The sequence below is a fragment of the Adiantum capillus-veneris genome, chromosome 6 (genome assembly GCF_014529385.1).
Source record: "Adiantum capillus-veneris isolate H3 chromosome 6, ASM1452938v2, whole genome shotgun sequence".
Lineage (NCBI taxonomy): Eukaryota > Viridiplantae > Streptophyta > Polypodiopsida > Polypodiales > Pteridaceae > Adiantum > Adiantum capillus-veneris.
The window spans coordinates 92,721,055-92,747,370 of NC_140936.1; the positions used below are offsets into that span (position 1 = coordinate 92,721,055).

The following is a 26,316-nucleotide window of genomic DNA, read 5'->3' on the forward strand; positions in this document are numbered from 1 at the left end:
ACGTGGGGCGTGTCAAGCAGCGTGATGAGGACTTGCGGCCGCCCACCTTATCGCACGTGGAAGGGGAATCGAGAGAGAGAGAGAGAGAGAGAGAGAGAGAGAGAGAGAGAGAGAGAGAGAGAGAGAGAGAGAGAGAGAGAGAGAGAGAGAGAGAGAGAGAGAAAATGCTCTGTCAGTGCAAGTGTACTGTGTACTCACTGTAGAGAGAGAGAGAGAGAGAATGATGTCAGCGCTACAAATTGGGGGGGGAGAGAGAGAGAGAGAGAGAAGATGCTGTCAGCGCTACAGATTGGGGGGGGGGGAGAGAGAGAGCACTCACAACAGTGTTCAGGAAAAAATTATTTTTCCAAACATACAAAACGCCTTTCCTTGAATTTGCCAAGAGGAAAATTTGCAACATACTTTGGGGGAGAGAGAGAGAGCACTCACAACAGTGTTTGGGAAAAAATCATTTTTCCAAACATACAAAATTCCTTTCCTTGAATTTGCCAAGAGGTTACTTTAGGTTTTTACACTATTTTTCTCTATTTTGGGGCGAAATTTCTCCTTTTTGCCTTGCGTTCAACCGGCATTTTGGAAATTGAAAACGGCACGATATTAAGCTGAAACACATTTTTCTCGAACACTGACTCCCAGTCTCAGTCTCATGTGGAGAGGAGGGAGATGAAATGAAATGAAATGAATTGTTACATTAAACGTCTTCAAAGGGCCAAGGTCTATGAGACCGAACTCATACAATCTTGGTGGATCTAATAGAATATTTGATTACAAAATAAAAATGAAGTAAACTGAAAAACCAAAATCATTATCATCATCATCGTGAATGCCCAAGGATGCACTGCATCGGGCAAGGGGAAAAGGAGAAATTCCACCCCAAAATAGAGAAAAATTGTAACTGGTTGGGACAATCGTGCGGCCTCATGCTCGGGCAGTGTTTGGGAAAAATGTGTCTCAGCTTAATATTGTGTCGTTTTTAATTTCCAAAATGCCGGTTGAGCGCAAGGGGAAAAGGAGAAATCTTGCCCCAAAATAGAGAAAAATAGTGTAGAAACCTAAAAAAGTAACCTAATTTTCTAAATTTTCCTCTTGGCAAATTCAAAGAAAGGCATTTTGTATGCTTGGAAAAAAATGCATGTTGGGGAAAAGGAGAAATTCTACCCCAAAATAGAGAAAAATAACCTAGTTTTTGGAATTTCCTCTTTGCAAATTCAAGAAAAGGAAATTTTTATCAGTTTTGGGGAAAAATGTATCTTAGTATCTCGTGTTGTTTTCGATTCCTAAAATGCATGTTGAGGGCAAGGGAAAAAGGAGAAATTCCACCCCAAAATAGCAAAAAATAACCTAATTTTTAAAATTTCCTCTTCGCAAATTCAAGAAAAGGAATTTTGTATGTTTGGGAAGATGGTTTTTCTCGAACACTAGGCCCGGGCAAGGGGAAAAGGAGAAATTCCACCCCAAATTAGAGAGAAATAGTGTAAAGATCGATTTGAGAATATTAATAACCTGTTTTTAAAAATTTCCTCTTCGCAAATTCAAGAAAGGGAATTTTGTATGTTTGGGAAAATAGTTTGGTTTTTCTCGAACACTAGGCCCGAGCAAGGGGAAAAGGAGAAATTCCACCCCAAAATAGAGAAAAATAGTATAAAAATTTGAGAAAATAACCTGATTTTTTAAAATTTCCTCTTTGCAAATTCAAGAAAGTAAATTTTGTATGTTTGGGAAAATAGTTTTTTTCGAACATTGGGCCCGGGTTGCTGGGGTCAAATTCAAGAAAGGGAATTTTGTATTAGTGTTTGGGAAAAATGTGTCTCAGCTTAATAGCGTGTTGTTTTCGATTCCAAAAATGCATGTTGAGGGCAAGGGGAAAAGGAGAAATTCCACCCCAAAATAGAGAAAAATAACCTAATTTTTAAAATTTCCTCTTCGTGCAAATTCAAGAAAGGGAATTTTGTATGTTTGGAAAAATAATTTTTCTCGAACACTGGTCCGGGCAAGGGGAAAAGGAGAAATTCCACCCCAGAATAGAGAAAAATACTGTAAAATTTTGAGAAAATAACCTGATTTTTTTAAATTTCCTCTTCGCAAATTCAAGAAAGGGAATTTTGTATGTTTGGGAAAACAGTTTTTTCCGAACATTGGGCCCAGGCTATTGGGGTCAAATTCAAGAAAGAGAATTTTGTATCAGTGTTTGGGGAAAATGTGTCTCAGCTTAATATCGTGTTGTTTTTTATTCCAAAAATGCACGTTGAGGGCAAGGGGAAAAGGAGAAGTTCTACCCCAATAGAGAGAAAAATAACATAATTTTTAAAATTTCCTCTTCGCAAATTCAAGAAAGGGAATTTTGTATGTTTGGAAAAATATTTTTTCTCGAACACTGGGCCCGGGCAAGGGGAAAGGGAGAAATTCCCCCCCAAAATAGAGAAAAATAGTTTAAAAATTTGAGAAAATAACTTGATTTTTTAAAATTTCCTCTTTGCAAATTCAAGAAAGGGAATTTTGTATGTTTGGGAAAATAGTTTTCTTCGCACATTGGGTCGGGGCTGTTGGGGTCAATCATCACAGTGCCGTAGTAGGTTGTGGGGATGCCACCTAGAGCATGGTGAACCAGGGTAGGCCAGCAACTCAACGACAATGAGCCAAGGTGCACGAACGAGAGAGAGAGAGAGAGAGAGAGAGAGAGAGAGAGAGAGAGAGAGAGAGAGAGAGAGAGAGAGAGAGAGATGTACAGGAGTGACCAGGGTTCAAGAAAAATCCATTTTCAAGAACATACAAAATGCCCTTTAGGATAGAAAAATTGCAAAATAACTGACAATTTTAATAGTTTACGCTATTTTTTTAAAATTTTTACGTGATTTTTTTCCTTATCTTCAGTGTTTGGGAAAAATGTTTCTCAGCTTAATATTGTGTCGATTTCAATTTCAAAAATGTCGGTTGAGAGCAAGGAGAAAGGGAGAACTTCCACTCCAAAATAGAGAAAAATAATAGTGCAATTTTTTTTAAAAAAAACATAATTTGTAAAAATTTTCTCTTGACAAATTCAAGGAAAGGAATTATGTATGTCTGGAAAAATGATTTTTCTCGAACACTACCCGGGATTGAGGGAGAGAGAATAGAATGTTATATTAATCTCTTTTGCACACACACACACACACACAGAGAGAGAGAGAGAGAGAGAGAGAGAGATATGAAACCACGTGATAGGAGATGTCATCGATATGATTATTATATGTCATCAATTAAATCTTTCATTATTCTATGTGAGTCTTGGTCTTTATATAACATTATTTTACATATTTTCTTATGTGAACAATATCCTTGTCCTTGAGTCCAAATAGAGTTTATATCATGAGCATACAAACACTTATAAATGTGTAGAGAAACAAAAAAAAAAATTGTGAAGAAAAGGTCAAGATGCCAAACAAAACTTCGATGATGGATTATTGTTGCACTAAGGACACACATCACATCATGTATGCAAATCCAGCACTAGTGCGGCCATTTGCTATGGTATTTTCTCTTTGATTAATCTTATACTGTTATGAGGTCCACTGGAAGAATAAGGATAAGTAGCTAACAAGATGCTCTTTGCTTACAAATGGCATGCCCTTCTATGCTGTAGAAATCATAACTTGTGGGGGGCCCTTCTCTCCACCAGGTGGAAAAGGAAAAAGGGGGGGGGGGTGGGGGGGGTTGGGGGGGGGGGGGGGGGGGGGGGGGGGGGGGGGGGTTAAAGGCACCTGAAAGGGTGCCGTATCGTAGGCTTGTAACCTAGTGGCTAAGATTGAGCTTTATTCTCTCTACGTGATGAGGTCAAATCCTTCCCATTAAGAATCGTTGTTTTAAATCGTGAGTGCATTGATATGTTAATTGGAGATGGTAAAGCATCTTGTAATGAAAAGTGAAAGTAAACCATTTCAGTTCAATAAAAGACTACAAATCATGCAATTTAATTGTCTCTACTTAGTTCAATAGCAACTAGTTAAAAGACTACAAATCATGCAATTGTCTCTACTTAGCTCCCTCCCTCCCTCCCTCCCTCTCTCTCTCACGCGCACACACATGGATTCGTCCGCTGTTGAAGACCAAGCCTGGCTCAGAATAATGGAGGTGACGACTCTCTGCCTTCTGCCCATGGCTCTGAAGGCGGCGCTGGAGCTCGACGTGCCCAACATAATTGCCCAGCACTGCGGGCCGAGCGGCATGCTGTCGCCAGAACAAATAGCGCAGCACTTTCCCTCCTACCATCCTCGTCCCACCACCAACGTCTCATCAACCCCGCCCCTCGCTGCATCATCCCGACCAAACCGCCGCCACCTCCTGCACTCGTTTCAAGCCTGCCCGCTTCCTTTACGGCTCCTCGCACCACCACGGCATTTTTTTCCTCCTCCTTGTCAACACCTCCAAGCCCCGGACGGCTCTCTTGCCGTCACCACCCGGTAGTTGTTCAATCCTTCTTCCACTTGCATGAGGCTGTCCTCGATGGCTCTCTCCCCTTCAAAAATGCCCATGGCATGCCTTGCTTTACTTACTCCCAACAGGACACACGGTTTGATGCACTTTTCAACCACGGCATGGCTGGCCATAGCAAGCTTTTCATGGAAGCTTTGCTTAAGACATACCACGGCTTTGAAAACACGAGAAGCCTAGTGGAGTCGGCGGTGGGAATGGTGCTTCCTTGAGCATGATTGTGGCTCAGTATCCTAGTATCAAAGGCATCAACTTTGACCTGCATCATGTTGTTGAAGCAACACCCAACTATCCAGGTAAACCAAACACGAGAAGATTTAGAAATTTTCTCATGTAGGAAAACGGAGTCTTTTGCAGTGTTTTTCATACGATGCATAACATCATGAGTTGCTGCTCGAGAGGCACCACATACCTAGCTAGGTACGATTGGGGGCAGGGGACCACCGCCCCCCCCCCATCGGGCCGGCGGTCCCCTGCCCCCAATCATACCTAGCTAGGTATGCAGTGCCTCCCTCACAGAAGCTCATGATGTTGAGGTAAGTCACAATGTGGGAATTATTGTGAGAATTTGTCCAAAACTTCTTGTGAAAGAATCGGTGAGTGGTTTGTCATGTAATATCCGATGATGTTTTATCATTTTAACATAGCTCTCAGACATTGCTAGAAAACCTCTTTTCAATGTTGTTTTTCAGAGCAAGGTAATCAAATAGTCAAGATATATTAAAAAATCTAAGATATTTATCATGATACTTAAAATGCCCAAAACTTTTCCTTGAAAATTAAGGTTCAATAAAATCATCATTAAAAAATCTGCAATACAAGCTAGGAAGATACAATTAAATATATTGTAGTGCTCACATATTACTACCTTTTTGGCATGTTTTGAACGGCTTTTTGGCTTTTAAAAGAAGACTTAGAGGAGAACAGAGATAGGCAAAGATTTGAAGTTTTATTACTTAATTTGAATAGTGACTGCACTATTATTATTATTTTATTACTTTGAATTCTTCTTTTGTTTAGTTTGTCATTGGGTCTTCTCATTTGATGGCCTTAAATGACTTTATTATTTTCTCATTCATTATTTGAGAAAAGTTTTTTTTTTTTCATTTTAGTATTTTAGAACGCTTAGATGGACCGTCAGCTTGTTTTTTTTGATAAATGGATCACTTCATTTAGCTAATGGCCTCGTGAATTCCTTTCAACCATTTGCTTTAAATTTTGTTTTTTTAAGATTGTAAAAGGTCCCCTCATGACTATGTGTGTGTGTGTGTGTGTGTGTGTGTGTGTGTGTGTGTGTGTGTGTGTGTGAGAGAGAGAGAGAGAGAGAGAGAGAGAGCTAGCTGGAGAGTAGTTGGGTGAGTTGATATGTATTTTTCTGTTAAAGTACCATCCATCTCATGTGTCCACAAATGTGTACAAACTATTTTATGTAGGTGTGGAACATGTGGGAGGCGACATGTTTATCGAGATTCCACGTGCTGACACCATCTTCATGAAGGTTTGACAAAATCTTTTACCTTGATGCCATCAGTTATCATAAAAAATAAGTCTATCCACTAAATAACTAGACTCAATTATATGAACAATTTGTAAGTTTACAAAAAAAAAATGTATTGGAAAAAACGTATTCTTACATTCGACACAAAAAACTAGAAATTCTTTTGTGGCAAGAAAATTATAAAAAGAACAATCAGAAATCTACAATATGTGCAAATGATAGAAGTCTAAAGAATATTAGCTTATTCACAATCAAGAAAGCTTTGCAAAACCAAGATTTTGTGTACATTATAGGTATATTTTGTGTGACAAAAAATACAAGATTTTCACTAAAAAATATCACAAATTAATTTTTCCAATATGGAGTGGGATAATAGGGTTAAGTAGATAAATGGCTTGACTTGCAAATTTTGTAATGTATTTTTGAGTAGATAATTTACTCACTTTATATTGTATTATATTAGAATTGCATTTGTACATTATACCTCAAGCTAACTGGATTATGTTTGTGTTTTTGAGCTCAGTATATCTTGCATGATTGGAGTGATGACCTTTGCTTAAAGATTTTAGGAAATTGCTATAAAGCGCTTCCAAAGAAAGGGAAAGTAATTGTGGTAGATTCCATCCTACCAACTCAAGTGGAACATGAGCTTCCTGCGAGAATGAGGTATCAGATGGACCTACTCATGTTTTCTTACACTGAAGGTGGAAAAGAGCACACAAAAGAAGAGCTGGAGCGCCTTGCAAAAGGTAGTAGTTTTGATAGAATGCAATTTATATGCAACCTGCATGGTTTAAGTGTTGTGGAATTTCACAAAGATATTAATTAATTGAGAAAGAGGTTGTATTAGAAACCTTCATACCTCCACAAAGCAGCATATCTCCATTCAATCCTTAGCACACCAATATGGAAAAACCTTGCAGACATACATGTTCTTAGCCAAGCACCACTATGTGTATCCTTGCACATGGGGACATAAAGGCAATACTAGCAATTTTCTGCCTAGTATTATCGTTCTAGTGTAATTTTTTGCTACAAGCTTGCATGATTACTTCATAAAAATAACCATTCTCAAGCTAGAAAATATCCTATTGTACATCGATCAATTTTTCAACAGTTTGGTTCTTCTAATTTCATTTTACACCAGCTAATTGTTATGTAATTATCAAATAAATACAAATCTTCGTTGGAGACTTTGAGCTTTATGTATGTTTATATATAATTTTGGTAAAATGTATAACTTGTATTAACAAACATCATTTTCTTAAGGAATATTTATTAATATTCTTGGTACTAGCTGTCATTTTTCATAATTATTAAACAAAATTTCATGCCAAATTGATTTAGAGTAGCATGTGATGCAAGATGAAGAAAGAGTAAATATTGAATGAAGTCCGTCTATGTAGAGAATGTAGATCTCTACAAAAGTAAGTATAGACAATGTGCATACTAGAAAATAAACACGCTATAGAAAATAACGTGGTTGATCAGCAAGGGAAAAGAACCATGGGAAAAAGTTCCCCTGCATAAGCTCATATAGAATAGCAGTTAATAGCAAGATATCTAATAAAAATCCCCCCTCGGTGATAGCATAGTAGGGTGTGTCGTGATTGGGCCATGGTAGGGTAGTTTAAATCTTAATTTGCAAAACCTTCAAGCTTGGGTGGGTTGAGGTAGAGCCTTTCTAATGATATCTACTGCCATATTGTCCTAATTAGATAGCATTCAGACTAAATGACATATCTTGTTGTTGCAAGCCACTTTTACAAATAATGATAGTCTGCCTCCATATCTTGTTGTAAGCTGCTTTACAAACAATGATAGTTTGCAAGTATGAAAACTAGATTGTGTAGTGTTGTATAAATAGCAAACTTACTCTTTGTAGAGGTAATTGTAGCACCTTCTTGAGATATCATAAGATCATGCAATAGTCTATGCGTGTAAATGCAATCCACAACTAAAGTGAAAGCTTATACATGCACCCAATCTCACATATAGATGTAGCCATGGTGGGTTGTTTCTTGCTAGTGAAAAAACACAAGCATCACCCATAGCTGAATGTCATGTGTTGTGAAAATCGTTGCAAGAATTACTCTTAAGAGGTCTCCCCCCCCCCACCCCCCCCCCCCCCCCCCCCCCCCCCCCCCCCCCCCCCCCCCCCCCCCCCCCCCCCCCCCCCCCCCCCTACCCTAGAAAGAACACTCCACAACCCAAAGGATCTTTAGCATACAATGTAATCATCTTTATTGCTTTCCAATGCTACTTATTGAAGTGTATAAATTTTCTTATGCCTAGAACCACACACTAAATGCCTAAGCATGTGGTTATTGCAAATTAAATAAGGGACCCAATCAAGTGGAGGGTGAATATATGTGTACACCCCTTTACAAGAATGTGTGTGTGTGTGTGTGTATATATATATATATATATATATATAGAGAGAGAGAGAGAGAGAGAGAGAGAGAGAGGTGGAGGGCATAGATGACACATGAGAAACGACAAAAAAGAATCTTTGAATGTTAACATGTAGTGTTTGTAGGTAATGCCAAAATGGTGGTAGGAAAAAGGATTTTGGCTATTTTGCACCAGAAGTGGCTATAGAGATTATTGGATAAAATGGTGTTTCTTGAAGTACATTGCAGCTTGCAAGATTGTGCTCAACAAAGCTATAGTAGATATGTATGCTAAATACGGTGTTTTGTAGTGTTTTGGTTAATATGCATGCCGATATTATGGTGTTGTGTTCTTTGCAATGCTTGGTCAAGATATGAGCTAGATGTGGAGTTATTCGGGCAGCACATGAGGTTTGTTGGGTAGTCTCTTAGTAATTTGATCGCTTGAAGCACTATGATTGTGGTGAATGCTCACCATGGGAAGCTTTGAATCGAATCTGAAGGGAAGGTCTTTCTCCAATGCATTCCCTTATGCTTGCAATTTAAGACCATTAAAGGCCGCCCATTGTGAATGGTCGCTATAATGCTAAAAATAAAGTAAGTTGTTTTGAGGAACTAAAAGGGCTTATAAAAGAAAAAGCGAGGGGCAATTATGAGGGGGATGATGAGTAGAGCTTTTGGAGGAGATAGCGAGTTGAGACAAGGAGGAAAGTACTTTCAGGAGGAGAAATGTGGAAAGGCGAGCTGTAGAGGCATTGAGAGTGAGCATAGAATCTGAGTAAGCTATTGGGGAATCAAGAGCAAGAAGAGAAGCCAACAAACATGGTGTTGCCTGCAAGGTGAGAAGAAAAGAAGCAGTGAAAGTCAGTGAGCTCTGCAAGGGCCGACAAGCGGCATCTATGAGGAGCAAGCAAATACGAGTAGAGAAGCTTACATCAGCTGAGGGAGTGATATTTTTCTTTAAAGTCTTTAAACAATCTTTTGACCACTTTAAAGGTACAAAGTGTTCGTCATGTTAAGTCTCAGCACAACAAACAAACAAAAAAAAATCATTGGAGTAATTGCAAGGTTTACGCGGAATTTTGTATGAGGCAGAGCAAGGAAAGTCATAGAGGACCGGGCTGGTGCTTGCATAAAAAAGGAGATCAAGGCAAGATTAAGAGAAATTTTCCCTCCCTTGTGCTCTCTTGGCAAAGGTACCATTTCTCTCGCTTTCGTTCTTGGCTGAGCATAGAGGTAGCAAGAATTGTAACCCTAGTTCTAGTTAAATTTTGTATTCAAATCATACATTGTGAGCAATAAAAAGGTAAGTTTCAAAGCATTGTTTGCATCGATACACGATTATTAAAAAATTACAGAGGTTTAAAGGTCATGATGTTGCAAAGTTTTGTAACGTATCTTGTGTCCACAAATGTGTACTAACCATTTTATGTAGGTGTGGAACATGTGGGAGGCGACATGTTTATTGAGATTCCACGTGCTAATACCATCTTTATGAAGGTTTGACAAAATATTTTACATTGATGCCATCAAATATTTAAAAAAAAAACTATCCATTAAATAACTAGACTCAATTATATGAACGATTTGTAAGCTTACAAAAAAAAAAGGAAAAAAATTATTCTTACATTCAACACAAAAAACTAGAAATTCTTTCGTGGCAAGAAAATTATAAAAAGCACAATCACAAATCTACAATATGTGCAAGTGATAAAAGTTTGAAGAATATTAGCTTATTCACAATCAAGGAAGCTTGGAAAAATCAAGATTTTGTATACATTATATGTATATTTTGAGTAACAAAAAATACAAGATTTTCACTAAAAAATATCACAAATTAATTTGTCCAATATGGAGTGCGATAATAGGGTTAAGTAGATAAATGGCTTGACTTGCAAATTCTATAATGTATTTTTGAGCAATTAGTTGACTCACTTTATATTGTAATAGATTGGATTTGCATTTGTACATTATACCTCAAGCTAACTGGATTATGTTTGTGTTTTTTAGCTCAGTATATCTTGCACGATTGGAGTCACTACAAGAAATCACTTAAATTCCGGCGCCACATTACCGACGTCATTGGCGGGCGTCGGTATATGTGTGTGTATGCATGGAGGGAGATAAAGTTTTTAAAAACTTTCATTTTCAAATTTTTGACGCTTGTTTCGGCACCTGTTGCGACGTCAGCATGCATGCACTTTCCGACGCTTGCTCCGACAGCTATTCCGACGCCTAAGCCGACTTCTGTACTGACGGCACCTACAAAAAAAGAAACTGTGGGCTTTCTCTGCACATTTCTCTTCTTCTTGCACGTTTTCTCAAGCTCTCTTCTTCCTCATCTCTCAGAGATCTAGTGTGAAACAAGCTGTCGGAAGTGCTAATCTTGCTTGTGGGTTAGCTCATAACACTAAGGTGAGATTGTTTTCATGTTTACTTGTAGATTTAGAGTTTAGGGTTTAACTTTGTGTTTGTGTGTGCATTTTTGCAGGTTCCAGGACTTTTACAACAAATTTCATTGCTCAAATAGGACGAATGTGAGTGCTCGAACCTTTAAATGCATATTAAATTTATCTAATTTAATTTGTATATTAATAAAAGAAAATTTCATGCTTTACACTTTCAATGTTTTAAAAGAAATTATGGTTTGTGATGTGAAATTTTTATTTTAAATTATGAAAAAAAATTGTTTTGGTTTATGAAAAAAATCTTATTTTGAAGAAATTTTGTTTTGAATTATGTCGGTTTTTAAATTATGCAATTGATGGGGTTTATGTTTTAGGTTAAGTTTAGGTTATAAGTTAAGTTAGATTAAGTTAGGTTAGGTTATCTTAAACATTACGTTATGTTAAGTTAATCTACGTTAGGTTAGGTTATCTTATATGCTAGGTTAGATTAAGTTAAGCTACATTAGGTTAGGTTAAATTAAGCTACATTAAGTCAGGTTATCTTATACGTTAGGTTAGGTTAAGTTAATCTACGTTAGGTTAGGTTAGGTTAAGCTACATTAGGTTAGGTTAGGTTAAGCTACGTTCCACAATACGGCAAGCCATAGAGCTTACCCACATCACATATTAAAAACAACACAATGGCAATCCGTTCGTCAATACGGCAAGCCATAAAGGTTACCCACAACGCATATGCATTGTGAACAAGCTCTATGGCTTTCCGTATTGCCAATGGCTCGCCATTGTGTTGTTTATATGTCTACGAGCGATTTTTAAGTCCTAAAATAGCTAAGCGTCCCTGAAAATAACACCATGGCGAGCCGTTTGGAAATACGACAAGCCATAGAGCTTGCCCACAATGCATATGCATTGTGGCAAGCTCTATGGATTTACGTATTAGCAAACGGCTCGCCATTGTGTTTTCTATATGTCTGCAAGCGGTTTTCAAATCCTAAAATAGCTAAGCGGCCCTAAAAACAACACAATGGCAAGCCTTTTGGAAATACGGCAAGCCATAGATCTTTCTTACAATGCATATGCATTGTGGGCAAGCTTTATGGCTTGTCGTACTGCCAAACGACTCTCCATGGTGTTGTCTATATGTTTGTGAGCGATTTTCAAGCGCTAAAATTGCCTCGTGTACGTCCCTAAAAACAACACAATGGTGATCCATTTGGCAATAAGCCGAGCCATAAAGCTTGCCCACAAGGCATATGCATTGAGGGAAATCTCTATGGCTTTCCATATTACCAACAACTTGCCATTGTGTTGTTTTTATGTCCGCAAGCGATTTTCAAGCCCTAAAATATCTAAGCAGCCCTAAAAACAACACAATGGTAAGCTGTTTGGCTATATGACAAGCCATAGAGTTTCCCACAATGCATATGCATTGTGTGCAAGCTCTATGGTTTGCCCTATTGGCAAAAGGCTAGCCATTGTGTTGTCTATGTGTCCGCGAGAAATTTTCAAGCTTTAAAATTTTCTCGCGGCCCTAAAAACAACACAATGGAGATCGTTTGGCAAAATGGAAAGCGATAAAGCTTGCCCATAATGCATATGCATTGTGGGCAAGCTCTATGGCTTGCCGCATTGCCAACGGCTGACCATTGTGTTGTCTATATGTTTGCGAGCGATTTTCAAGCGCTGAAATTGCCTCGTGTCCCTAAAAACAACACAATGGCGATCCGTTTGGCAATATGGCAAGCCATAAAGCTTGTCCACAATGCATATGCATTGTGGGCAAGCTCTATGGCTTGCGATATTGCTAACGGCTCACCATTGTGTTGTCTGTATGCCTGCAAGCGGTTTTCAGGCCATAAAATCGCTTCGCAACCCTAAAAACAACACAATGGTGAGCTGTTTGCCAAATTGGCAAGCCATAGAGTTTGCTGACATCGCATATGCATTGTGAGCAAGCTGTATGGATTGCTGTTTTGCTAAAAGCCTCACCATTGTGTTATTTTTATGTTAGGTTAGGTTAGGTTTAGGTTATAGGTTAGGTTAAGGCTAGCGACAAATTAATAGTAGCAAACGAACTTCAAAGATGACTCGTGTACTTTTAAAAATGCAAATGGACTTTTTTTAGGTTAGGTTATAGGTTATAAGTTAGGTTAGGTTTAGGTTTTAAGTTAGGTTAGATTATAGGTTAGGTTAGAGCTAGCATCAAATTAATAGTAGAAAAAACGCAATTGGACTTCGAAGATGACTCGTGTACTTCTAAAAACGCAAACGGACTTCGGTTAGGTTAGGTTTAGGTTATAAGTTAGGTTACATTAAGTTATGTTAGGTTTATGTTATAAGTTAGGTTAGGTTAGAGCTAGCGCCAAATTAATAGTACAAAATATGCAATCAAAAGTGCACACAGATTTCAAGAACCTTAATATATAGTCATTTATCAATAAAGACGAGATTATTACCCTGTGGTCCTAATCTCTGTACACCTCTAGATCGAGGTGTGCAGGGATCGGGCCCTGGCTAGAGAATGTGAGGTTGTTAGAGATAGCAGCACATAGTTGAAAAAACACAATCGGACTTCAAAAGTGCACACAGACTTCAAGAACTTTAATATATAGTCATTGACAATTAAAGACGAGATTATTACCCTGTGGTCCTAATTTTTGTGCACCTCTAGACCGAGGTGTGCGGGGATCAGGCCTGGCTACAGAATGTGAGGTTGCAATGTATTATCATGTACTTAGTAGTGTGTAGTTATAACAACTAGAGTGTTTTAATTATTTGTTGGATCATTGTTAGATAAAGTATGGAGGATAGGATGGCATGTCCTTGTGCGCATTGCAAGCATCAGATGTCATATATAATAACCAATATCTAATTATCCTAAATGATTTTCTCATGTTAAACTGATCATTTAATATGGGGAAGTGCCAAGGGAGAAAAAGTTAGAATATTGGTTAAGCTAGCAGACCGGCCACAGTAGGGATCCAAAGGAGGGAAAATAGGGATCCAAAGGGGGGGCCATCTGCAAAAGAGCCATGTGCACCAATGGGCTAAAAAGACCCTAAGGTTCAGCCCATTAAGACTTCCAAAATGCTAAGGTTCCAAAATTCAAAGGTTGTGTCCAAAGGTCAACCCTAGGGGAATTGGATGCTTTGTGTGTGACCCAAAACGTCTTTACAAATCCCTACATAGGAGGGGGCGAGCCTTGGGAGTAGGGGATGAGAGAGAAAGTCACACACACACACACACAAGCTCCCTTTACACAAAGGGAATGAGGGACACATGTCAGCTCCCTAGCCCAGATGCCCACAAGGTGTACCCAATTCCTATTGGATGGCCTTGGAGGTGGACCAATGAGAATTAGGCTAGATTAATCTAGTTTAATTAATTATTTAAAAACACTTAATAAAAGAACCAATGAGAATTAAGTCCTCTAGAAGACTATTGGAAAGTCTCTCCAAGTGGTCCAATGAGCATTCAACAGCCCAATGGCTTGCCTGATTCCTATTGGCCAGGAGGCAAAGGGGTCCAATGAGAGTTTAGATGAATTATTAAATAACCTTAAGCTCTCACAAAAGGGGAAAGGGGGACACATGTCAGAAGGCTATCACTTATGCTGCTTAATTGTCATTGGCTAGCTCTAGGGAGGTCCAATCGGAGGACAGCAAGAGCAAATAGCAAGGGGATCGCCCAAGAGAGAGAGGCTGATTTTTGCAAGGCATTACCACACACACACTCACACACAGTCTATGTGTGAAGTAAAGAAGACTATCTCTTCCCAAGCTTTAATGGAGAGCTCATCACCTACTCCAAGCTTGTGATATAGAAGCCTACATCGACATACTCTTGGCATGTGGATGCAAATCCAACCAAGAGCCAAGCTTCAATGCATGCTCATCTCCTCTACCAAGATAATTACTAAGCTAAGCTATGCTAATATGAGTGATTATGTGAGGAGATGTACATCTGTCTCGTAAGATACTCCTTCTTCCTCTCAATCTACTCTCATACCCTGCTAGCTCTCACCATCTTCGAAGGTGTGTGAGGTCTTGGGTCTGAGACCGGGGATAATTGATGTTGTGTTTGCTAAGTGTTTTGTTTAGTGCATGAAGCTTTCATCTTCATTGCACTAGCTAGTCTTGAAGGAACACAAAGAACTGTATTGTACAATGTCTCTCTTGATGGGAGAAACCATAATACAAAGCCTTTTGGAGGGGGGACCGGCTCCATGCAAATCCGGTCCTCAACTGTTGTCAATCGCTTAATTTCTCTCTCTTTTGAAAGTATTGTTCATGCTATCTAACTAGGTGTTATGCTTTTTGTTGCTCTCTCCACCCAAGCACTCTTGTAATTCTCATTAGGAATCTATTCTAATGAAATGCCCATTATGTTCATGCTAATTTCCTCTACACATAAGTTTTTAGTTCATTAAATGTTACATTGGTATCAGAGCCCAAGGTTTCTCTTTTCTTGCTCAAGAAGGGAGGTCCTCAAGCTAGCTATAAATGGTTGGTATTATTAATTGCCTGTGAGTAAGTAGAATAGGGATTTTTTAGCCTTGCAGTGCGCCTGCCTTCGTGCAATTAACGGGGCATCACAGTAGAGAGCTATGGTCTTAATAGTGGATTCCTACGGGGCTTGCCTATGGCTTAACCACTATTGAGCTATTAGAAGTGTGACAGGAGCCGGTGCTGTTTTGGTGTTGAAAGACTCTCTCTTCTATTCCTTGCAATTAATGGTATTCAAGCCGCGGGTACAGTAGCTTGAGTGCTTTTTCTAAAGGGGTAAAGAGGAGTAGCAACTAGGGCTTGAAGTGCCAAAGTACACCTAAAAGTTGTTAGAATGGCTGACAATAGTAAAGAGAGTGAAATTAATGTTGATAACTTTGATTTTGCTAATGAGCAAGCTACTAATGATGCTCCGATGCTTGTTAAATATCTTGTTTCTAGGCTTCAACAAGCCATGGGCAATCCATCTCTTCAAAGTGAAGTGCAACGGAAGCTCCGTGCTCACGGGATTCTCCAAGCTCACCGCCGTGACGAGAGAACACCTAGGAAGCCTCCTTGTGAGACTCCCAAAAGAGGTCTCTCTCCGATTCGGGAAGAAGAAGAGAATCCATACGAAGGGCTCAAGAATTTACTTCTTGATGATGTATCTCCTTCCCAAAGGAGAACTCAAGAGCCTCCACCGAAGGAACGAGAAAGAAGTAAGTCTCCCGCCACCTCGGCGGAGATGGCTCCATGAAGACGGCGGGCTAAACGCTCTCCATCACCACCAAAGCGGAGAAGGCCATCTCACCCTTCTCCACATCATAATTCAAAGAGGGATGATAAAAAGCAAGAGAAGAAAAAGGCGAGAAAGAGGACACCCTATTCTCCATCTTCTTCATCCTCTTCCTCTTATGAAAGCGATGGTGAAGACGACGAAGATCAAGACAAGAAAAAGGCGAGAAAGAGGTCACCCTCTTCTCCACCTTCTTCAAATTCTTCACCTTCTGAAGAAAGTGATGGTGCAACCTTTGAACCATCAAACAGAAGAGGCCATAGGAAATCCTACGCCGCATGGAAGAGTTCGTCCAAGTTGAAGAAATTAAAAGAGGGAGGGAAGAGCATCTCTTTCCTTACCTATGATGGCACCTTTGGTGCTACGGACAAAGTCTTGGCCTTTATCCAACAGTTCGATGTGGTGTTTGGAGATGAGGGCTTCACGGAGTCCTCTAAGCTACGCCATGTAGCTATGCACTTTCAAAAGTCTGCCAGACAATGGTGATCTAGCCTACGAGCCAACGGTGAAGCTCCACGAACATGGAAAGCTTGGATGTGGTGTTTGGAGATGAGGGCTTCACGGAGTCCTCTAAGCTACGCCATGTAGCTATGCACTTTCAAAAGTCTGCCAGACAATGGTGGTCTAGCCTACGAGCCAACGGTGAAGCTCCACGAACATGGAAAGCTTTAAGAGCTTCCATTATGAAGTAGTTTTTGGCCACCAATGCCAAAGACAAAGTACTCACTGAATGGCGAATCTTAAAGATTTCTCCCTATGAATCCATCCACAAATATGTAGAAAAGTTTTGGGACCTACAACTCAAAGCCACTGTCTTCAAAAAGTTGGATTTTGGAGAGCAAAAGCAACTGTGCGGGCTTAACCGAAGAAATGGCTGAGTATGTCAACTCCCAAAGGCCACGTACTATATCGGCGGTAATACACCATACTATGGTGGCCTCTCGAATCAATTTCCAAACGGGGGCTAAAAGAAATAATAAGCCCACGGAAAACAAGGGTTTCAACGAGCCTAAGGGGAAGGACAATGTCCAAAAGTCTCCTAAGGGCAACTCCAACAAAGCTAAAGAGAAGGGAGTTTACAAAGGTAAAAACAAACTCTCTCCTGAAGAGCTTGAGTGTTATCGCAAGGATAACCGGTGTTTTAAGTGCGGCAAACAAGGGCATGCGTACCGCGCTTGTCCCCAAAAGAACAACCGCCAAGATCCTCCTAGAGCTTCCTTGGTTGAAATCCAAGAGGAGGAGACTCACCAAACTCACCACAAAGGATCTCCTCTATGCCATGCTTGGGGAAAGGTAAGAGAACATGATGCTATTATTCTCTTTGACCCTGGTTCTACTCACAATTTTATATCTATAGAGTTGGCCACCAAGCTAGGCATACAAGCCTACGAGATGGGAGATGTCCTACCCGCAGACAGTGCTTTCAAGGAGCAAGAAGCTTCAGTCACTCCCTTAATCGAGAAATTGAGGCTTCATGTTCAAAGCTATGTGGACAAAGAGGACTTCTTTATCTCTCCCCTCAAGCATGAGGATGTAATCCTAGGGGCACCATGGTTTGACCGCCTGGCTGTCAATGTTAAATTTCCTGAAAGGAGAATCTCCTTTAAGTTCAAGGAAAAAGACATGTATATAGATGCTAAGGAAATGGGTAACACTATCCCCATTGTACATACACCAGCTTTCACCAAGTCAATAAAGAGCTCTATTTCCGTGTACATGATTTTTGTTAAAGATTCTCAAAATGAACCTAATGCTTTAGCAAAAGAAAATAAAAGCAACCAAAAGGAATTAGAGTTATCCAATTTTCTCAAGGGGTTTCAAGATGTTTTTATTGACGACATCACTTGTGAGCTACCTCCTAAACGAGGTAGTGATGACCATGCAATTGAACTTCTTCGAGGAAGTTCACCGCCTAACAAACCTCCTTATAGAGTTTCTCAAGCTCAACAAGAGGAGATTATGCGGCAAGTGCATGAGTTAGTTGAGAAGGGCATGGTTAGGCCTAGCTCATCTCCATTTTTCTCACCTATGCTATTAGTGAAAAAGAAAGACGGCACATATCGTATGTGTGTCGACTATAGAGCACTAAATAGGATCACTATCAAGAATAGGTTTCCTGTTCCACGGGTAGAAGACCTATTTGATAAGCTACGAGGATCGATCTACTTCAGTAGGATTGATCTAAAAAGTGGCTATCATCAAATAAGGATAGTTGATCAAGATATTGTAAAGACCGCATTTCGCACCACATTTGGTCTTTATGAATACATTGTCATGCCTTTTGGCTTGACCAATGCACCGGCCACATTCAACCGCTTGATGGAGAATCTGTTCAGGCCTCATCGAACCTTCACTGGAGTGTTGTTTGATGATATTATCATCTACTCTAATTCATTAGACGAACACAAGCAACACCTCCAGGTAATATTTCAAGTTTTAAGAGAGAATAAAATTTATGTTAATCGAAAGAAAAGTGAATTTTTCTTGCAAGAGATTCAGTATTTAGGTCACAGTATCTCTCAAGATGGCATCCAAATGGATCCATCCAAGTTAGAGGTAATAAAAGGATGGCCTAAACCAAGGAATCTTCATGAACTAAGAAGCTTTATAGGTATGTGTGCATACTATAGACGCTTCATAGAAAAGTTCTCACAAATTTCGGGACCATTACATGACCTAACAAAGAAAAGCGTTAGGTATACATGGTCTGCTAAGGAGAAAAATGCTTTCGAAAAGCTTAAAGAAAAGCTTATCTCTCAACATGTGCTTACACTACCGGATCTCTCAAAACCATTTGAGGTCCAATGTGATGCTTGCGGTGATTGCCTTGGAGCTGTTTTTCTCCAAGAAGGGCACGCCATAGGCTATGAGAGTCGAAGGCTTGACCCTGTTGAGCAAGCTCTAGGCATATATGAAAAGGAACTCCTTGCAGTTCTACATGCCTTAGACTCATGGAAGCACTATTTATTGGGGACTCCTTTCATTCTGCGAACGGATCACCAAAGTCTTAAGTAATTCATGACGCAGACCAAGATCTCCAACAAACAAATGAGGTGGAAAAATTTCCTTTCTCAATTTCATTTTCATATTGCTCACATTGCTGGCAAGAATAATCAAGTAGCTGATGCACTCTCAAGACGGCCGAGAGTGACTGCGGTTTCCATAGCAACTCACAGTGATCTATCTTCAATGATAGATGAGTATGCTATTGATCCCGATTTTAGAGATGTGATTTCAGCCCTTGGATTAGGGAAGAAAGAAGAACCATTTACTTTACAAGATGGTTATCTTCTCTATGGCAATAGACTATCCATTACTAACTCACTACGTGAGAAAGTAATGTATGAATCTCATGCTCCACCGTATGTGGGGCATAGAGGGATTCACTCTACCTTAAAGGGAATTGAAACATATTTCTATTGGTCTACCATGAAAGTGAACATACAAGAGTATGTTTCTAAATGTGTGGTATGCCAAAAGACAAAATTTGATAGAGGGAAGCAACTTTGATTGCTTCAACCCTTGCCAATCCCTAATTCACCATGGGAGAGCATATCCATGGATTTTATCTTTGGATTGCCTAAGTCTATCCATGGGAATATGGGAATATGGACGATAGTAGACAGTTTTAGTAAACAAGCTCATTTTACACCTGTCAAAAAGACTGTCAAAGCCCATCAAATGGCAACCCTCTTCATTTCACAAATTTTCAAGTACCATGGATTGCCAATGTCCATAGTGTCGGATAGAGATCCTAGAATGACCAGTAATTTCTAGAAGGGTCTCTTTGAGAATTTAGGGACAAGGCTAAACTTCTCTTTGGCCTATCATCCACAAACGGATGGCCAAAGTGAAATAGCTAACCTAACCATTCTCGATCTACTAAAAGCCTATGTAACGGAAATAGATCAAAGATCCCAATGGGAGAAGTAATTACCCTTAGTGGAGTATGCTTACAATAACAATGTACATACTTCCACGGGAAAAGCACCTTTCGAGGTAATTGAGGGGAGATCAAAAAGTACCTTGCTACTTAAGGTACATGGGAAGATCTTCGCTGCAGATGAGTATAGCCGAGACCTACAAGAATCTTTTCAAAAGATTAAGCATGCTATCTCTATCTCACAGCAAAGGAAAAAGGTTGCTGCTACTGACAGGCACAGAAGAGCCCAAACGTTTAAAGAAAATGATTGGGTCTTATTAAAGTTTCCCAAGGCTCGATTAAGGCACACAACGGGCAAGAATCCTACGGGACACCAAAAGTACTATGCTAAGCTAGCAAAAAGGTACTATGGTCCCTTCCAGATTCTTAGGCCAATCAATGAGATGGCCTATCAACTCAAGCTGCCCAATCATTGGCTCATACACAATGCTTTCCATGTGAGCATATTAAACCCTTACAAAGGAGAGCCACCTCAAGAACCAACTATTGAAGACCCACCAAAGATCGAGGACCAAGAGGAGGTGCTGCAGCCCAGTCCATTCTCCGACATGAAGACAAGGTACTAAGAGGTGGTAAGACTATCCGATGATATCTTATTACGTTTAAGAATTATCCTTTTGAAGATGCTAGATGGATGCAAGGCATACAATTAAAGGATAACCTAAACCTTGTCAATGCTTACAATGCTTCCCAAGAGTAAGCAAATGTACAAAATGTTAAAAATGAACAAAGTTTTTTTTGTCTTATAAGACTCTCTTTTTCTTTATTGTGCACAAAAATGAAGAAGTATGCATGCTTAGATCAAGTTTACGGAGACGACGTCTCCCAAACACCAAGTAGAGCTTGTCACTCTACTATGGAAGACTGATAGGACTAATGTGCAGACATGCTTGTGGCAGCCTCAGGCTCTCAAGCGCCAAATGGACTAGTCATCCATTGTGGAATGATGTCGTAGGGTAACATAGGGATCCTCTACCCGCTAAGAAAAGGACTCATGGATATGCTTTATCTTCTCTACACCATAGTCGAGGACGACTATGATTTCAAGAGAGAGGTAATGTCATAATAATCAATATCTAATTCTCCTAAATGATTTTCTCATGTTAAACTGATCATTTAATATGGGGAAGTGCCAGGGGAGAAAAAGCTAGAATATTGGTTAAGCTAGCAGACCGGCCACAATAGGGATCCAAAGGAGAGAAAATAGGGATCCAAAGGGGGGGCCATCTGCAAAAGAGCCATGTGCACCAATGGGCTAAAAAGACCCTAAGGTTCAGTCCATTAAGACTTCCAAAATGCTAAGGTTCCAAAATTCAAAGGTTGTGTCCAAAGGTCAACCCTAGGGGAATTGGATGCTTTGTGTGTGACCCAAAAAGTCTTTACAAATCCCTACATAGGAGGGGGCGAGCCTTGGGAGTAGGGGATGAGAGAGAAAGTCACACACACACACTAGCTCCCTTTACACAAAGGGAATGAGGGACACATGTCAGCTCCCTAGCCCAGATGCCCACAAGGTGTACCCAATTCCTATTGGATGGCCTTGGAGGTGGACCAATGAGAATTAGGCTAGAGTAAATCTAGTTTAATTAATTTAAAAACACTTAATAAAAGAACCAATGAGAATTAAGTCCTCTAGAAGACTATTGGAAAGTCTCCCAAGTGGTCCAATGAGCATTCAACAGCCCAATGGCTTGCCTGATTCCTATTGGCCAGGAGGCAAAGGGGTCCAATGAGAGTTTAGATGAATTATTAAATAACCTTAAGCTCTCACAAAAGGGGAAAGGGGGACACATGTCAGAAGGCTATCACTTATGCTGCTTAATTGTCATTGGCTAGCTCTAGGGAGGTCCAATCGGAGGACAGCAAGAGCAAATAGCAAGGGGGATCGCCCAAGAGAGAGAGGGGGCTGATTTTTGCAAGGCATTACCACACACACACTCACACACAGTCTATGTGTGAAGTAAAGAAGACTATCTCTTCCCAAGCTTTAATGGAGAGCTCATCACCTACTCCAAGCTTGTGAGATAGAAGCCTACATCGACATACTCTTGGCATGTGGATGCAAATCCAACCAAGAGCCAAGCTTCAATGCATGCTCATCTCCTCTACCAAGATAATTACTAAGCTAAGCTATGCTAATATGAGTGATTATGTGAGGATATGTACACCTTTCTCGTAAGATACTCCTTCTTCCTCTCAATCTACTCTCATACCTTGCTAGCTCTCACCATCTTTGAAGGTGTGTGAGGTCTTGGGTCTGAGACCGGGGATAATTGATGTTGTGTTTGCTAAGTGTTTTGCTTAGTGCATGAAGCTTTCATCTTCATTGCACTAGCTAGTCTTGAAGGAACACAAAGAACAGTATTGTACAATGTCTCTCTTGATGGGAGAAACCATAATACAAAGCCTTTTGGAGGGGGGACCGGCTCCATGCAAATCCGGTCCTCAACTGTTGTCAATGGTTTAATTTCTCTCTCTTTTGAAAGTATTGTTCATGCTATCTAACTAGGTGTTATGCTTTTTGTTGATCTCTCCACCCAAGCACTCTTGTAATTCTCATTAGGAATCTATTCTAATGAAATGCCCATTATGTTCATGCTAATTTCCACTACACACAAGTTTTTAGGCCATTAAATGTTACATCAGATCTTTCAAAAACAAAAAATCTACGACCAACGCATACGCAATCACGGTCTCTTTCCGATAGAGCAACTACAAGGCCTGCGTTATCGATCTCATGGTCTAGAGATTGAAGGTCAAATTTCGCAAGTAGATATTCCTCCAACTTCATCCCAGAGAAGAAGATTTTCAAACGAGCAGCCATCCACTGAGTCCTCCCAACTAATACCTGATGCGACATTTCAAGAAGTAGAGATGGAGCAGATGTTGGAGGCGTTCTTTGACATGGATTCCAATATAGAAGGCGACAGCATTGAACGCAGTACTATGGACCAGCCTCATCCATCCCGTTCATATCGACGGCATGATAGAAACAATGAAGAAGGCGAAATGATGCAAAGTCTTGCACGCATTCCGCTCTACACTAGTGCAAAAATCTCATTTCTCCGTACCGCATTGGCAATGCTTAATTTGCAGTCTATCTACGGTTGGTCTGACGCGTCAATCACAGAGCTTTTCAAGTAAACACATTTTATCCTAAGCATGGTAAAGTGAAAATTACAGCTCATATAAAGTGATCAAAGGGCTGACTTGTTCATGTAAGGATAGGTTTCTCAATGAGCAAATCTTGCCAGAAGGGGAATCACATGCCCCCTACCCGTCCAACCGCTAAAAAGCTTCTTACTAATTTGGGCTTGGATTATCAGAAAATACATGCATATCCTAATGATTGTATACTTTTTCGTAATGAGTATGCAAACTTGGAACAGTGTCCCAATTGTGGATCAAACATGTACAAGGAGGACACACAAGGAAAGTTTATCCCTGCAAAGGTCCTTCAACACTTTCCTATCATTCCAAGAATAAAGAGCATGTTTAGGTGCAAGTCCATAGCTGCTTTGATGACATGGCACTCAAATACTAGATCAACAGATGATGTGATGCGGGTACCTGTGACTCTCGTGCATGGAAGCACATAGAGGAAAGCTGGCCTACATTTAAGAATGAGCCTTGATGTATCCGCTTTGGTTTGGAAATGGACGGAGTAAATCCATTCGGATTACGGAGTTCGTCATGAAGCACGTGGCCTATTTTTTTGGTTAATTATAATCTTCCACCATGGCTCGCTATCAAGAAGTTGTCATTGATCATCTTAGGAAAGTACAAAGCAAAGAACATGGACGTCTATCTGGCACAGCACTAGTGTGATTTCTACACTGAGCGACCCCACACCTCAGTCTAGTGTGCCCCCTATGCCTAGGACTCGTGTGCCCCCTACACCGACAGGTGGTTCATCATCGAGACGAGGTAGGCATCATTCTAGAGGTGGTGGTTGTTGTGGTAGCATTTCTATCGATGCGTTCACACCACCAAGAGAGTGTCCACCACTCTCTTTAGTAGATAGTTCACCGATCATCACACCACGTACACCTTGGGGATCACACGAGCTTGATCCTAGCAAGCTGTACAAAAGCAGGGATGGGGTTGTTGTGTAAGATAGGGTCAGAGAGGCCATGCGATAGAGGATTCGATAGATCTATACGATTCAGATTGGTCACTCTGTGATGGAGGTTTGGGATAACCTCAATCTTGAAAGAAATATTTACATTGTTGAGGCCATTCAGACAGAGTATAGGCCGACAGAGGGGTACGATCCAGTTTTGAACAACTGGATTTTGAGCATGGCGAAGTCCGCAATGTCACACCGTCAGTCAGAGGTGAGAGACAAGTACAATGATGGAAGTCCCAAGCTAGCATGGTTGGACGCAGAGGAGTGGACAATCCTTAGAGATTTCAGAAGCAGAGAGATGCACCCAGAGCACGTTTGGAGTCTGCTCGAGCGTCACATCTTGGGAGTGGAGGCTACGATACGCTTCAACATGAGTTTTTAAGTATTATATGTATGCTTTAAATTATTGATAATATATATGTTATTTGAAGATTTATTTAATGATTAAACCATAATTTTGCAGGAAGTTGCCGTGATCCGCTTTCCGACACGCCGAGAGGAAAAGTATGGATACAAGCATGGACTTGTGGCCCTTTTGACCCAACTGCAGGAGGAGGGAGAGGACTTTGACTGGGAGGCATTACCATGAGGGTCTTCTCACTCAGTGATTGTTTGTATATGTACAGTTTTGTAGTACTTATATTTATGGTTTATGCTTATGCTTATGGTATGGCACATATGTTATGGTTAAGGTTTGACAATCAACTTAAGGTTATGGTTTTGCTATGATGGTATGGCAATCATGTGATGGTTATGGTTATGGTTATGGTTTTGGTTTTGTTATGATGGTATAGCAATCATGTGATGGTTATGGTAATGGTTTTGGTTATGATTGTGCGATGATGGTATGGTTGTTATGGTTATGGTATGACAAGCAAGTTATAGTAATGATTATGGTATGGCAAACAGGTTATGTTTATGGTTTTATAGTTTTCGACTCATGTTTTAATTATGGTTATAAAATTTTTATGCCATTATGCCATGATCAAGATTTTGAATTTGTGGTTATGTTATTCTTACAATTTTTCTAATCTGTAAGCACCCGCTCTTTAGCGTCAACTTGTAGGTGGAGTGTGGTTGCTTGTGTACTCTTCCTTTGGGTAGAGAGGGTTGTTTTCTTTTGCTGCAGTACATGCAGCATCAGTTCTCGGCCCTCTCTGCCAAAAAAAAAATGCAGGTTTGGTCGTCAATACAGTACACGGTATAAGCGTCGGTACATTCTTTTAAATCAACGTCGGAATATGCTATAGAAATACTGATGCTTATCTTGTAGTGCATTCCAACGGTTATTTCAAAGCTTGTTCAGACGTTACGTATACCGATGGTCATTCCAACGCTACAAAACCGGTGTCTCTTCCGAGGCCTATTTCAAGGCTTTTTAGTTTTAAAACTAGCTTTATTTCGTCGATACCTGCACCGATTTCTGTGCGACGTGTTGTAGTGGTGATGAACTTTGCTTAAAGATTTTAGAGAACTGCTATAAAGCACTTCCAAAGAAAGGGAAAGTAATTGTGGTAGATTCCATCCTACCAACTCAAGTGGAACATGAACTTCCTGTGAGAATGAGGTATCAAATGGACCTACTCATGTTTTCTTACACTGAAGGTGGAAAACAACACAAAAAAGAAGAGTTAGAGCGTGTTGCAAAAGCTAGTGGTTTTGATAGAATGCAATTTATATGCAACCTGCATGGTTTAAGTGTTGTGGAATTTCACAAAGATACTATTTGAGAAAGAGATTGTATCAAAAACCTTCATACCTCCACAAATCAACATATGGCAAAACTTTGCAGGCATACGTTTTCTTAGCCAAGCACACTATGTGTATCCTTGCACATGGGGACATAAAGGCAATACTAGTGAAATTTTTTGCCTAGTGTTATTATTCTACTGTAAGTTTTTGCTACAAGCTTGCATGATTACTTTATAACGATAACCATTCTCAAGCTAGAAAGAAATCTTATTCGACATCCATCAATTTTTCAGTAGTTTGGTTCTTCTATTTTCATTTTACACCAAGCTAATTGTTATGTAATTATCAAATTAATACAAATCTTCTTTGAAGACTTTGAGATTTATGTATGTTTATATATAATTTTAGTAAAATGTATAACTTGTATTAGCAAACATCATTTGCTTAAGGAATCTTTATTATTCTTGGTACTAGCTGTCGTTTTTCATAATTATTAAGCAAAATTT

The 26,316-nt window shown here is 39.9% G+C and overlaps 1 protein-coding gene across 1 annotated transcript; it reads left to right on the forward strand.

Annotated features, from left to right (window-relative positions):
• Positions 1-4,437: 4,437 nt before the first annotated feature.
• Positions 4,438-25,848, forward strand: LOC147455894 (uncharacterized). The gene is made up of 11 exons (XM_086514515.1): positions 4,438-4,763; positions 5,901-5,965; positions 6,489-6,714; positions 9,198-9,225; positions 9,454-9,554; positions 9,794-9,858; positions 10,369-10,392; positions 10,760-10,773; positions 10,850-10,895; positions 24,582-24,622; positions 25,560-25,848. Exons 1-11 carry the CDS (start codon positions 4,682-4,684, stop codon positions 25,846-25,848), a joined length of 981 nt encoding a protein of 326 aa, XP_086370641.1. The 5' UTR covers positions 4,438-4,681.
• Positions 25,849-26,316: the final 468 nt, after the last annotated feature.